This window comes from Meles meles, chromosome 12 (assembly GCF_922984935.1).
Source record: "Meles meles chromosome 12, mMelMel3.1 paternal haplotype, whole genome shotgun sequence".
Lineage (NCBI taxonomy): Eukaryota > Metazoa > Chordata > Mammalia > Carnivora > Mustelidae > Meles > Meles meles.
Window position 1 is genome coordinate 80,682,830 of NC_060077.1, and position 15,828 is coordinate 80,698,657.

A 15,828-nucleotide genomic window follows, 5' to 3' on the forward strand; every position below is an offset into this window, starting at 1 on the left:
CAGGTGTGGTCTTTGGCCAGTACTCGGAAGTTTCTCACCATCTCAGTGTTGTCTCCCACACCGTACGTTTTTATTATTCACAACTGAATCATGACAATGTATAGTCTCAGCAGGTGTTACAGGTAAAGCAAGCTTGGTGCTCCCTCAGCATAGACCCTGTGGTCAACTTTCTTCATGCCCACTTTGTAAGCAAAGCAGAAGTCCTGTCTTGTTCTGAGATCTCCAGATTGATCCTCTCTGCTCTCTGTACCTCTGAGGTTTCCCTCCTCACCAGCAAGATGGATTTCAACAGCAGCTCATTCATCCATTTCACTGGGAAACTTAGCATCTCCTCTCCCAGCTTCACTTTTGTGTTTTACATGTTAAGCTCTGTCTGTTTCACATCAGAGGAGGACAGATGCCAACACAGCTTTTTGTAGGGGCTTGATCATGAGTAGTGAGCCGTCTGCCTAGCCGCGGCCCCCCAGGTTAGGCCCTTCTGAGGCAGCCACGGCAGTTTCTCAGAAAGACCTGGAACATATCACTCAGTTCATGTAGATGGTTGCTATAAAAACACAACACTTTCACGACAAAAACAGCAAATAAACAGAAGCAAAAACTCTAAAATTAATACATTTCTCTATACAGAAGATTCAAAGGCCTATTCCCAGATGTATCTGGGAGGTGTTTTCCTTCCTTCCTTCTTTCCTTCCTTCCTTCCTCTTTCTTTTTTTCTTCCTTCCTTCTCCTTCCTTCTTTCCTTCCTTCCTTCCTTCCTTCCTTCCTTCCTTCCTTCCTTCCTTCCTTCCTCTCTCTTCTTTCTTTCTTTCTTTTAGCTTAAAAAAGGAACTACCAGAAGGAGAATGGACAGAAACAGAAAGGCGCTCACAAACACACATGGGTTGCAACGTAAGAAATACCAGGCTTTCTCAGATGATTAAATTACAAAACTAACAAATAAATATAAAGATGCAGTAGATAGTTTTCACAGGACATAATGTGATTCAAAACATCTCCAGCTCATCAGGTTGGAATTATTGTGTGATCTAATACAGAGACATTTTCGCTTATTCAAAACTTAGATAATGTATTACTCCTATTATCTTCCTGAAAACGACAGCAGCCGCAACAGCTGCTGTCGCTACAACAGGACACCCAGAGCTCCAGGAGAGACGGACACAAAGAAAATGCAAATGCAGACAGAGACACAGAGAAGACAAGACGTAGGTATAGCTCTTGGCGCAGGCAGAAGTATGAGGGTATGTATAGGGCAAGAAATGTACAGTAGCTGCCCGAGACATAAAAGCTTGATGCTGCCCACACATAAAGCCCTTGTGTGCGCACTCAAATGCGTGCACGCACAGTTCATACAGTAAAGACAGGAAGAAGAGAAAATAAGGAAGCATGAAAAACCAAAACATAAAGCATAAAACAATGAAATGAGAGAAGTAAAACCAAATATATTCCTTTAAAACCTAAGTGGAAAAAGATAACCCCAACCTGTTGAAAGATAAATGTTTTTAGTGTCAAATAGCAAAATGCAGATTTGAATGTTTGCCCAGAAGCATTCTTTCGATAAAATGCTACAGAAACTTAGCATGAAGCATGTCTCTGTAATATAACATGTCAATAATGGGAGAAGCTGGGAACTCTTGGTACTAGGCTTACAGTTTCTCTGTAGATCAAAAACTGGTCTAAAATTAAAGGTTTATTTTAAAAATGGAATTCTGTTCCATATATTCCATTACAATTTGCTGTAACGATATGTTGTAGAATGTTTTCCTGTTGTTAATAACAGAGTTGTGCTATCGTTTGTAATACTCGCAGAGTAAATCCTTACTCTGTAACAACATCTATAAAAACACCCTTTCTTGAATCTTGTATACTTGAAGCAGTGTTGTGGTGAGCACAAGCCTTTTGTGCTCAGATAGTTTGGAAGGACGTACATCCAAGTGGCACACAGAGTTATTAGTGGATGGAAAAGTGAAAGTAATGCTTATTTTCATGCTTATAATTTTATGTACTTTCCCAATTTGGGTGCATTATTTTTATCATCAAAAGAATTCAGGATAAACTCTTTCTTACAAACATACATAAATAGGAGTTATGTCGTTTATGAGAGGAAATGTATGATAAAAATGGTTTTACAGAGTCCATAGTCTCAATCTGAGGGTTTTGAAGGGGCAGGGGGTGGGAGGTTGGGTGAGCCTGGTGGTGGGTATTATGGAGGGCACGTACTGCGTGGAGCACTGGGTGTGGGGCATAAACAATGAATTCTGGAACACTGAAAAGAAATTAAAAAAATAAAAAAATTTAAAATGATGGTTTTATTTTGAAAAAGTAAAATAGGCAAGTGCTTGAGTCTCATATAACATTACATCAAATGCATTCAACGGAAGCTATTAGGAAGAGGATCTGAAGTAGTCAATTGCTTGGTTTTCTAATGAACTCTGTGTGTCTCCACATAGCGTGCTTGGTAAACAAAAAGGACATGGAGGAGCTGAAAATGTATTTCATTTATTTTATTTAATAAATACTTAGAGCAGCAATCTTTCAAATGCGAAGATCATTCATTACATTTGATGACCCATTAAGCCACGTATATAAAACATTTATAAAATCTTGAAAAGCTGAAACTGTAGAGGCCAAACTCTGACCCAGCAATGGTAGCACTTCAGCTGTTTTCCTGTCCTCTGTAGTCTGTGCTGTTCGTGTGTGAGTGGGTTCAGACGTTTTTATAAGAATGATAAATTATCTGCTTTAAAGCATCTATGTGAAGCCACCTGGAGGACAGAAATATTTGGGGGTCTGCTTGCCAGATATCAAGGTATTGACTTCCAGCTTCAAATAGGCCTTGTTATACTTGGTCTGTGATAAAGGCTAGACTCCCTTCAAGTAGTCTGCCTTTGCAGCGAGAACCACAGGAAGCTTTCTTAGTCAAGGGTGCTGCCGGACTTTGCAGGAGGACGGAGTTTCGTTTGCTGATACTAATAGCTACACACTTGCCTCCAGTGTGGGTGGGAAGGTTCCCGGTCCAGCTCTGCCTGAGCCATCACCCCAGATGCGTGGTCACTTCGTGACCTTGCAGCCCTGCCCCAGCCTGGCATGTGCTGCAGGCTCCCCACATGCCCTGGCACCCCACCCCTGGGCCCCTTGCACACCCTTGTATGCAGCCACGAGCCGAGACTCACTTATAGCTGGAAAGCTACCAAGATCTGCTCAAACTCTGGCCTCCCAGCGAAACCCTGTGCCAGCCAGGGGCTGCAACCACACTTTTTCCAGTGAAGTCTCATTCCTAACATTGGGCAAAGGGTCTCCTTTGAAGATTTTTCCTTCCTTGGGTACATTCCCTCAGCTCTTGCACACTCTACAAAGTTCTCTTGCATTTAGTGGTCACTCTTTTATCATGGTTGAGTAATTCTTTATATCTAATAATCTGCCCCGTTTAAATCACTGTGTGGTTTTTGTCTCCTGAAATGTTCACCGTTTCAAGCTGATTATTAGATCCATCCTGTCCATGTAGTTACCATTCCTAGTTTGTGATGAGAATACCTCGTTTAAGATCTACCCTCTTAGCAAATTTGAAGTTTGCAATACGGTATTATCAACCATTGTCACCATGCTGTGCTTTAGATCCCAAGGACTTATCTTCTACATCGGAAAGTTTGTAACCTTTGACCTTTGACCGACATCACCCTGTCTCCCCTTCCTCCAGGTTCCTGGTAACCACTCTTCTATTCTCTGCTTCCATAAGCTTGACTGTTTTTTATTTCATATATAAGTGAGATCATGCTGTATTTGTCTTTTTAAAGTTAGGAACAGAAATGACCACAGTAGAACATAAATTGTCACAAGATACATTTTGAATAATTAACTCTTGAAGGTTATTTCCTTCTACCCCTCAAATTTCAATCAGCTCCAATTCTATACCTTTCTCACTTGGCAAGAAACTCAGTTACAAAATCCCAGTATTTCTAACCCCAAATATTATTTTTCAGTGTCCCTGGGAGAGGGGTGGAGCTGTGTACTGAGGGATCTTGTGGGAGTAGGGCCTCTCTTTTCTAGTAGTAGAGTATTGAAACATTTCAATATTTTCATAACCTGTTTAATATTTCAGGACTGATTGAATATAAGCTCTGTTATTAGCTGTTTCCCTTAGGGAAATATATGAATTTGGAACAAGCAGCAGGAAAGACAATGAGGTTTAAATTTGTCCAAACAAACCTCAAATATATGATCGAGTAATATACAAGAGAGCCACATGAGCCCCAAATGAAGGAAAATAAAGGTCTGTTCAGATGAAAAAAATCTCCTCTAATTGCCATTTGAAAATTACAAGACATATTTATGTTTTCTAAAATTTAGGTTTTATGAACTTTCTGAGAAGCTCACACACGTTTTTCAGTAGAAGCTTTTTTATCTATCACACAAGACTACAGAACACCCAAAGCTATGCCATCATCCTCTTTGTCCTTTCGGAATCCAAAATGACAAAGCGCTTAGCATAGAGAACTCAGGCAATTAAAAAAAGGAAAAGCTGCGTTGACTAGAAGAAAAAATTTGTCTTCATAAGAAGAAAATTACTGGCGATTTGCTATCATTAATTCAAAAATGTGCCTTTTTTTACTATGTTCAGTTAGCCAGTATATAATACATTATTAGTTTTTGATGTAGTGTTCAATGATTCATTAGTTGTGTACAACAGAACTCACCACAACACGTGCCCTCGTTAATATCCGTTGATGGTATTATCAAGAATAAGATTTACAGTCACCCTTTTTTCGTTTAAAGATTTTATTTATTTGACAGAAAAAGACACAGCGAGAGAGGGAACACAGGCAGGGGGAGTGGGAGAAGGAGAAGCAGGCTTCCTGCTGAGCAAGGAGCCAGATGTGGGGCTTGATCCCAGGACTCTGGGATCATGACCGGAGCTGATGGCAGATGCTTAACCGACTGAGCCACCCAGGCACCCCAACATTCACCCATTTTTGTACCTTCAGACCAGATTACTAAGAGTCAGAAAGCTGATTCATAGGAAGTAACCCATAAATGACACAAACCTCTCTACCCAGGGAAAAGCTTCCAATAGTCTGATATTCCCCTTTGACAGAACTGAAGATTCTTGTAAGTTCATAAAAAAAAAAAAAAAGCAAACTTATTCCACTTATGAGATTTCCACTATACACTTCAATGGAGGTGAACTAAAAGCCATTTTGTCACTGACATAAAGCAACTGATAGAGCATATACCCAGACATAAAGGGTACATTTCAAATAAGGTTATCTATCACACACAGTGTGTCAGAAATCAAGATTCTTAGCAGTAGGGGAAAATGTCAGCGGGCAGTCAGCAAATGGGCTTGTTTTCAGAGCAGAATATTACCTTCCAGCTCTGCACTATGAACTCACACACACGACTTCTCAGAATTGTGTGAATGTATGTATTTGTTGCCTTGCGAGTGGGGCTTTGTGAAGTATCATCACATGGTGTTCCTGAAATTCAGTCTTCGAGCCAGCCGTCAGTTTCACCACATTAGAGTGCTGTGAGATTAAGAGTCATTTATGGTTTGTCTCCCTCCCAATCCCATCTTGTTTCATTTATTCTTCTCCTATCCCCCTAACCCCCCATGTTGCTTCTCCATGTCCTCATATCAGGGAGATCATATGATAGTTGTCTTTCTCCGATTGACTTATTTCACTAAGCATGATACGCTCTAGTTCCATCCACGTCGTCGCAAATGGCAAGATTTCATTTCTTTTGATGGCTGCATAGTATTCCATTGTGTATATATACCACTTCTTCTTTATCCATTCATCTGTTGATGGACATCTAGGTTCTTTCCATAGTTTGGCTATTGTAGACATTGCTGCTATAAACATTCGGGTACACGTGCCCCTTCGGATCACTATGTTTGTATCTTTAGGGTAAATACCCAGTAGTGCAATTGCTGGGTCATAGGGTAGTTCTATTTTCAACATTTTGAGGAACCTCCATGCTGTTTTCCAGAGTGATTGCACCAGCTTGCATTCCCACCAACAGTGGAGGAGGGTTCCCCTTTCTCCACATCCTCGCCAGCATCTGTCATTTCCTGACTTGTTAATTTTAGCCATTCTGACTGGTGTGAGGTGATATCTCATTGTGGTTTTGATTTGTATTTCCCTGATGCCGAGTGACGTGGAGCACTTTTTCATGTGTCTGTTGGCCATCTGGATGTCTTCTTTGCAGAAATGTCTGTTCATGTCCTCTGCCCATTTCTTGAGAGAGAATGAGTGAGAGAGAGTACGAGAGAGAAGAAGGTAAGAGGGAGAAGCAGACTCCTCAAGGAGCTGGGAGCCCGATGCAGGACTCGATCCTGGAAGTCCGGGATCATGACCCGAGCCGAAGGCAGTTGCTTAACCAACTGAGCCACCCAGGAGCCCTGATGTGAATGACGTTTTCTAAGTGACCCAAATTCACCCTGCAAGTCAGTTTTCTTGCAGTTGCTGATTGACCCATCCTCCAACGTCCCCTCCCTAAGGAACAGGGCTGCTGGCTGTGGTTGGGTCAGCAGTACAATCCCTGATGGGGCTGTTTCTCTAGTAGGCGGAGACACTGTTCCTCCACAGGTTTCTGGAAGTAGGTTCTGGTACATTCCTGTGAGTTACTGGCAGGAGGATGTAAAGATTTTCTCCTTGAAGAGTCTGTTACTTATTTCCAATTTTCTTCTCAGTTATCAGAAGAAATGCAAAGTTACTTGGCTTCCTTTTGCTATTGTTTCACAGGTATATGTATCCCTCAAGGACACATGGTACGTGTGTTTGGGGGAGGGCAGGGAGGCCCTGCGGTTGGGTCAAGGACCTCTCTCAAGCTCATGTATGAATCTCAGGTTAACTGAAATTGTTATTCAATTAAATGAAATTCAATTTATTAACGCAACTTCCAAGCATGTTTATTTTTAGGGAATTTAATTAGGTTAGGCAATCGTTCTTCTTATCCATATTTCATGTCATGCGTGCAAAGTGAAAGTCATGGATTTCACTTTGTTTGTGGTTTATCTAAGGGGGAAGAACAAGTTTGTGAAGCTATTTAATCTTACTGAACCAAGCTGTTTTAAACTGGCAAACAGGAATATTTCATGCTATGCCAAAAGACATAAATCGGAATTTCTGTAAAACAAAAAAGACAAAAGTTTCTACAAGCTCATGCAAATGATTTTGCCACATCCCCTCATTTTAACCAAGCTAGGATGGGTTGAGCAGTAATGTAAGGCTTTGTAACATCCACAATTCACAGAAGAGCTCCAGGTGGCTGTGAACATTATCATTGTTTTTGCTTTGCCTGAGGAAGAAATATACTCAGCATGTCTGAATACCTTTTTATATGTCAGAGTAATTTAAGGGAGAAGTCTAAACTAAAACCTCATACTCCTTTATTCCAATTGGGATTCTCATTAAATTGTTTCACTTTTAAACTTCCTGTTATCTGAGTCCTGACAAATTTATCCTAAAATACCGATTTGATTATCTTTCTCCTGCTGAAAAACAGCCAATGCCCTACTTTTTTTTTTTTTTCTCAGCACTCAAATCAAGGCTGTCTATAATCTGACCACAGCTTGTATAGTGAAACTAATGTCCCAGGAAGCAATTTCTGGCCTGTTTGTGTCCCATACACTTCACATAATATTGCTTCCCTAAATGCTATTCTCCTTGGTTCTTTTACCTTTTCTCCCCTCCACCACACCATTCAAAATAACATTGGACTAGAAGTCTCGATGCCTTTCAATTTTAGTTTTACAGTTCACAAAATGAAATTGAAATCAACCTTTCCAAGTTGTTAGGAAGATCAAACGAGGCAGTGTGGATGCGAGCGCCTGATACACAGTAAAGCACTCTTGAACTAGAAGTTAGAGTTATTGGCTGTTATTCAGATCAGCACAAACCCTCCTTGTCTGGGTAGTTTTTTCATTTGCTTTAGGTCACGCCCATGGCAGTAATGATGAACACTCTAGACCAGTTACTGTAGCCCTGACCGTGCAATGCCAGACACTGTTCTAACTGCTTTACGTATTTTAACTTGATTGTTCCTCACAACCACAAAGAGGTCAGTCATTTATATATCTACTAAATGGTGGAATTTAAATTGGAATTCAAGCCACTTAACTAGAACTATCCTGATTCAGGACTGGAAGGTCAGTTTGATCTGTGCCCCCACTTCGCACAGGAACACGTGAAATTATTCAGAGAATTCTGCAGTGTTTACTGTTTATCTGTGTAGTCGGTTTATACATCCTTGAGAAGAAAAAGCATGTATTTCTTCTCTGTAATCCATAATATGGTAAAGTGTGTAGTCTATGCACATTGGTAAGATGCTGGCCGAGGTTGAGGCCCCTAGGAAACAGGTCATGAGACAGAAATCTGAGTGCGGAAGGTTTATTGGGGAGCACTCGGGGGGGTGCATCTGTGGAGTGAAGGGAGGAAAGTTGGGTGGAAAGAGATGAATGGCGGTGCAGTCACAACAAAGGCTTTAGCAGATGCTCAGGAGACTCCGAGATGTTCCCAGACCAGGACTTTGAACCCCTGCACCTACAGTCATGAGATACAGGTTTCCTGCACCCCTACCCTTGGGAAGTCTGTGACATTAAGGAAGGCAGCTTTCTCTGGCTAAAGGCAAGTGACTCAGCTCTAAGCCAACAGCTGCCAAGGCTGCTGGCAGCCGGAGTAATTAGTGTTTCCGACAGGGGTGGTGTGCCACCGTGTCCTCGCCGGTTGATCTCTTGCACCACTCAGATGGCTTTGTATAATAAGTCTGTGCCGTCTGGAAATAGCTTCTTCAGAATTCTGGTTGGTTTCATCTCTGGGAATCCTGCAAGAGTCATGGAATGTTTTGTGGCTCTAAGCACTGTAACTGGTCTGAGGATTGCCCCTGTCACTTCTCCCCATCTTCTACTCTACATTCTTTCTGCCCATAGCAGGCACCTCTTCCTACCTGATAGGGTGGCCCAAGTCCTCACACCTGAAGGGGTCTGATCTCAACCCTCTTAGCAGACTGTGGTTGGGGCACGTGTTCCTTTACCTCCAACTTGAGCAACGAAGTAGAAAGAGATGACACAGTCCATACCTAGATGTTAAACTGATTCCCTCCCCCACCGTGTGGGACAGCAGACCTACCTCATCCTGATGGTCAGGGTCAGTTACCACGGCCAGGGTAGTGACTCCTTTCTTGCCACAAGAAGCCTGCAGTAGCCAGGCAGCAGCTGTAGTTTCCTGGCCTCTTGTCGTGCTCCTTGGTTAAGTATTCTCTCTCTGGGAGATACAACTCCTGACCCAGCACAGATCCGAGTTCCAAGGGAGGAAGCATAAAGTCTCCAAATGGCTTGCTGGGAGCAATGATAGTCTGGCCACTTCTGCCTGTTTCAGAACTTGTGTGTTCTACTGACAGGTGACATCATTTCATAAGAGAGCTATTGACTTATGGTGCACACTTTCTCCCAAAGGAGGACACCTTATCTTCACCGGGCATAATCTCCTAGCTACCCCTCAGCTAGACCTTCAACAGATTGTTCCTGGCTCTCTCAGCTAGAAGCTATGGCTAATGCAGTATATAAGAGGCGTCGATCCCTGGTGATGTGTTACTGCTGCCCCTCCTTTGATACGTAAAGAGGGTTCTTGAGTCTGATGAGATGTTATAAGGAGCCCCATGGCATCAGAGAAAGCACTTAAACAGTAGGGCTGATAGAGGCCCTGTGACCAAGAAGGAAACCCTGTAATATGTGTTTCTCCCAAACAAAAAAATCACTGCCCCTTTGAGGCTTGAAGAGGTCCAAACTGATCTACCACCACGAAGAGATTTTTAAAAATCTCTGAAAGTTTTGGGAACATAATGAGGGAGATAGTCATGAAAATCATGAAGTGTGAGACATGTGTGATTGATGAACTAAGTTCATGTAAAGAAGAATTAATCACTCGGGTTTGAAGATTCAGAGAAGTGGAGGTTTATGATATGGGGACTTTATTTGGTCAGTACTCTTGAAATATTTATTTATTTATTTTGGAGAGAGAGAAAGAGCATGGCGGGGAGGGGCGGAGGGAAGGAGAGAGAGAGAATCTCAATCAGACTCTCCACTGAGTATAGAACCTGAGGTGGGGCTCAATCCCACGACCCTGAGATCATGACCTGAGCCAGAATCCAGTCAGACACTCAATTGACTGAATCACCCAGGCACCCTGGTCAGTACTCTTGATGGAATGAACATTTATGTTGGGAAAATGAAGTCTCTTACATTTTCATACCTGACTTTGGGTATTTATCAATACTGAAGGTTCTAGAAGGTAAACACACTTAATTCAGTACCTGGCAAGTAGCTGATGCCCCAAACAAACCAGTCTCCATTTTCTTGGCTATTGCTGTGATAGATTATGTTGACAAATCCTGTATTGAGTAGTTCCATTAACAAAAGTGATTGTTCCCCAAATTGAAAATCATGCATTCTTAAGCCTGGAAATATGATCTGAAGGAAGCTGGTAATGAAAAAGGACCAAGAAAGTCAAACTTATTGAAATAGAAATTTCTTTTTGACTCAGGATTATATTCTGTGTTGACAAAATCATTTTATCTTAAATTTAGTTTTGAATTTAAGTTTTTGTTTTCAAACTTTTTGTCTGAACTGGAATTTTTAAGATTCTATAGTAATTTTAGGTGCCGAGTACAATATGTTATCATGAGTATCTACCTCACCAAGGTATAATTATACCTCCAGAAAAATCTAAGAAATATATAAAATAAATATAAAAAAAAAAAAAAACAAGAAAAGGACTGGGGCACCTGGGTGGCTCAGTCATTAAGTGTCTGCCTTCAGTTCAGGTCATGATTCCAGGGTCCTGGGATCGAGCCCCACATTGGGCTCCCTGCTCCTCGGAAAACCTGCTTCTCCCTCTCCCACTCCCCCTGCTTGTGTTCCCTCTATTGTTATGTCTCTCCCTGTCAAATAAATTAATAAAATCTTCAAAAAATAAAAAATAATAGACAAGAAAAGGACCAAGAACAAAACAAAAATAGAAATCAATTTTTTTCAGCTTCTTATTTTGAATGAGATATGCACATTTTTGTCTTATTAAAAAATTGATTTATCCTTTCATCAATTGATGGACACTTGGGCTCTTTCCATAATTTTTTGGCTGCTGTAAACATCGGGGTGCATGCACCACTTCGATTTAGTATTTTTGTATTCTTCGTGTAAATGCCTAGTAGTGCAATTGCTGGGTTGTAGGGCAGTTCTTGTGAGGAGCCCCGGGTGTTGTATGGAAGTGTTGAATCACTATATTGTACACTTGAAACTAATGCTACACTGATTGTTAACTAGCTGGAATTTAAATAAAAACTTAAAAATATTTTAAAAATTCATTTATTATTTCTGTTAGAATAATAATGTATTACATATGTTTACTTAAATAATATATTTAAACAGAAAGTACTGAGGAAAAATGAAATGTAGGATTTCAGCTAATACAAAGTGAATGCTTTAGGGTTATGTATGATTTTTGGAATGCATAAATTTACCTTTAAATGGCAAAATTTGAATAGTCAAGCTAAGTTGCCATATTTTTGTTTGTTGCTCAATTCAAAATGGATGAAATAAAATGAAAATATTTGAAAATGTAAAAATCAGATAACACTACATTTATTGGATTTTATATCAAAAAGCAAACGTTATAAATAAAATATCATAGTTATTCATTTGGACTTTTTCTTCATGTAATTTTAAAATTATACAAGTAACTCATGCTTGTTTTTATAATTCAAAATTCCATTCTTGACAAATATGGAAATATATAAAAATAGTAATCTCTAATTCTATCTCATTGGAGCTAACTCTTTTCTATTTATAAGATTTTCCTCTACCTTTGTTAAAATGTACTCATTTTCTTCTCTTTCCTTTCTGTTCCCCAAAATATATTTTATTGGAAATATTTAACCTGAACTTTATTTCATCCTTTCAAATATGTGTAGGTAATAGCTAGAATGATGTGCTTCATGAGTTTTTTCAAGTCATGCCTTTTAAAAACTGTATAATATTAAATAATATGAAGCTACCACTAATTATTTAGCCATTGCCAAACTGATACAAATTGGGCTGTTTCTCATTTCCTTCTACTAGAAAATCTTCTAATAAACACCTTATAAACTGGGCAGAGTGGAATTGAGTCTCTAGATATTCTTAACTAAAATATTCCTTAGTACAAAGAGTGAAAGAACAGAGAAGCTTGCTTTCGACTATTAATGTCAGAATAGACATGAACAAAAACAGAAGTTAGACTTCATGGTGACTTAGAGAGGATGGTATAGTCCACCTTTTGGAGATGGGAAAACTGGAGGGCAGTTTCTGGTTATCACACGAACTGTGAGTAATAGAGGTAAGGTGAGAACCCAGTTCTATTGGACTCCTGAGTCTTCCTCTTCAGCAGATTCCAAGACATCATTTGTAAAGGCTGATAAGGCCCTATTTACAATTCATAATTTCACATTAAGATGGAATGAACACCCATCCCACTGCCCAGGACAGTCCTGATTTACACCTACCATAATTTTTAATAATATCCTTTCCATTCTCACAGTGTCTAAATGAAAACTGATCTATTTGCCTTACATAAGGAAGATGATCCGAGGTAAAATACCAGAGTGAGAGGTGGGCCACTCACCTCATAGGAGAGGGGAGAGAAGCCTCTGGATAGGATCCCAGTGGGAGAATAAGGGGAGATAAAAATGGAAGATGGACAAACTCTGTTTCCTTTAGCCGATGTGGACCTTGCCTGGGCCTCTGGCAGGGAAGGGCTCTTAGCTAAGCCCAAGAAGGACAAATTGGTGATGTTGGTTCTGGAGTCTCTGGAGTGAGGCTTTGTGAGGGGCTTCTCAGGAGTCTAGCAAGAGGCTGACATGTTCACAGGTGATGGTAAATAACAGCAGACATGCTTTGTGAGAGAAGTAAAGGAAGGAGGAAGTGAATTGCATGCAGAAAGAGACTTTGTAAGTCATAGGTACCAAAAGACTGGGAATTAAGATGGCATTTTTGCTGAATATTAATAGTTAGGCAGGATTTTGAAGTAATAAGAAAGAATGGGATAAAGAACTCTTATCTCCATCTCCATCAAAGGGGACAGTTATACTTCTTTTTTTTTTTTTTAAGATTTTATTTATTTATTTGACAGCGCTCACAGGTACGCAGAGAGGCAGGCAGAGAGAGAGGGGGAAAGCAGGCTCCCCGCTGAGCAGAGAGACCACGAGATGCTGGATCATGACCTGAGCTGAAGGCAGAGGATTTAACCCACTGAGACACTCAGGCATCCCATATATTTCTAACACCTGCATCAAAAAATGAGTGTTATGAACAAACTGAAGATTTTGCTGGGTGTGGATTACAAAAGGATTTATCTTATTGTGGGAGTCCTGGGTGAATCATATTGCTTCCCCCTAAATTTGACTTCTCCAAGCCAACACATATCTTACCTAGATTGAAAAACATTACCACTTGACTCACTATAAATCTTACTACCTTATTTTATTATTTTACTTATTTTTTAAGTAAGCTCCACGCCCTGCATGGAGCCTGGTATGGGCCTTGACCTCACGACCCTAAGATCAAGACCTGACTGAGATCAAGAATCAGATACTTAATCAACTGAACCACCCCTCACCACCCATTTTATTTATAATTTCATTAACGATTTCACTATGTTGTAAGAAAATTCCTGTATTAATAATACAGTAATCTGATTTTCTGAATAGTCTAAGAGGTAAAAGTATAATTTGACTATCAAATAGTTAAAAAATACTTTGCTTTTTGTTCTGGTAAACAAAGTGAAAGAGACTGGTCCTGCTGAATTAATTCCTTGAATTTTATTATGCATGGGCTTCTTGCATCTGATTGGAAGTACAACAGTGCCCTCTATATCCCAGTCTCTGCACAGAATTCTAGTGTTTGAAAACAGCATATAAGGATTAAAGAGAAAAAAACCCTAATCTCAGATTTATAATTCATGTCCTCTGTAATAAGAAATAATAAGAAAATTTTAGTCGTGTAATCTTTAATCCAAAATACATATTCTCAACAATTGTCTTTTAAAATAGCAATATCTTCTGATTTCCTAAGAAGACAGACGCCAGGTATAGCTTACATTTTGTATTTATATATTACTTTTATTTTCAAAGCTGTTTTTGAACTATGGTAAATTTTGGAATTTCTTTCTTTAAAAATGTGATCTCTAAAATTTGTCAGTGCAGTGGAATGAATAAGTCTTGGGAACCAAAGGCACAACATAAGGAATACAGTTCACGGTACTGGGGTAACACTGTAGGCGACCGCTGGTAGCGACACCGTGGTGATCACAGCACAGTAGAGAGAAGATGAATCACTACACTGTACACCTGAAACTAATATTACATTGTCTGTCAACTATACTCAAATTAAAAAATTACGAAGTTTGTGGCTGCTAAGAACTAATAGAACCGGACTTTCAGAAGTTCGTAAAATCGGTATCAGAATGTAAAAAACAAAAGGTATCAGCTCAGACTCTTCCTAGATGTAGTATTTCAGCTTATGGTTTAGTTCTAACCTTTGGTGGATTGAGGGGAAAGTGACTTTAATTTTTGATCTCATAATTTGCTAGTTAAAAAAAACAAAAAAAACCCTGTTTTTAGCCTTTCAGTTGACAAGTCTCTATGTTGTTGGGTGGGAAGGAGATGATGGGCATGTGGGGGCTGCGGACACATTTATAAAGCTGCCTTCCAGTTGTAGCAACTTTGTTTTGACTGACAGTAGCAAGGACATCGGTTTGATTCAGCAAGATATTTTGTTTGAGGCTTATGGTACGACAACCAAAGCGGTTGGTTCTAAATAATGAAGGTTCTGAATTGCTAAAATGCCATTTGTTCAAATTTTATTTGAATCATAACAAGTTTCAAGATATTAAAATTTCTAATTGTGATTTATCTGAAAGGTAACCAAACCAAGATAGGAGGAGAGAATGCATAAAGAATTTGAATCTCTCCCATGGCTTTTGTAAAAGTTTGGAATTCAAATATTTTAGCAATCGTTCAGTTATCCTTTTCGGGAGTGTGAATAATTCTTAACTAGATTGTTAAAACCACATGTAAATGGTTTGACTAAGGTCTTTGATTTGTATTGAATTCGTGCGTTTTAACTAAAGTCCAATACCATAACATCGGTAAAGCTAGGTAAATTTAGATCATCCAAGTAAACAATCAAATATCTAATAATTATTTTTGCTTTAATTATCTCATATTTATGCTTAGCTTCAAAATAGTCTTTTACTTTTAAAAATAATGTTCGAATGTAAAAACCAAAAGGAAATTATTTGCTGTTAACCGCACCTCACTGCATAAGGTTGTAAGGAAAGCTCTATTGTTCACCTGTAGACATTGTGCTTGATGTCAGCGAAGTTTCTAAGTAAAACAAACGGCTATTTACAAACACAAATCTACAAGATTCACGGTTTACATAAAAAGCAAACGAAGCCTAAATTTAGCCTCAGCATTTTTAATACATGTTAAAATGGAAGGTTTGTAAAAACCAGACTACAGTCCTTTCATGAAAATCAATCATTTATTCTATATTTTTCCTGGCTGATAAAAAAAAATTATAGCTATTCTCCAAAATAACCATAATCCACTCTGTGGCAACTGAAAGTTTCAAGGGGAAGATTGATCCAGTATTCTCACCGCTGCAGAGAGGAAGAAGTGACTTGGACAGCAGAGAAACTAACAAGAAGGCAGATTCTGGTGTAAGAGACCATGTGTCCCTTGACATCAGTATTTCAGAGGAGAGGCTGTATCTTTGATAGAATAATTCAATGAGAC

At 39.5% G+C, this 15,828-nt stretch overlaps 1 protein-coding gene across 1 annotated transcript in view; it reads left to right on the top strand.

Moving 5' to 3' along the window:
* The first annotated feature begins 1,064 nt into the window (after positions 1–1,064).
* The window catches only part of LOC123953924 (glutamate decarboxylase 1-like), a 72,972-nt gene continuing 58,208 nt past the window's right edge, over positions 1,065–15,828 (top strand). The window contains exon 1 of the mRNA XM_046024366.1: positions 1,065–1,206. Within this exon, the coding sequence (XP_045880322.1) occupies positions 1,065–1,206 (142 nt within the window). The remainder of the gene's footprint in view (positions 1,207–15,828) is intronic.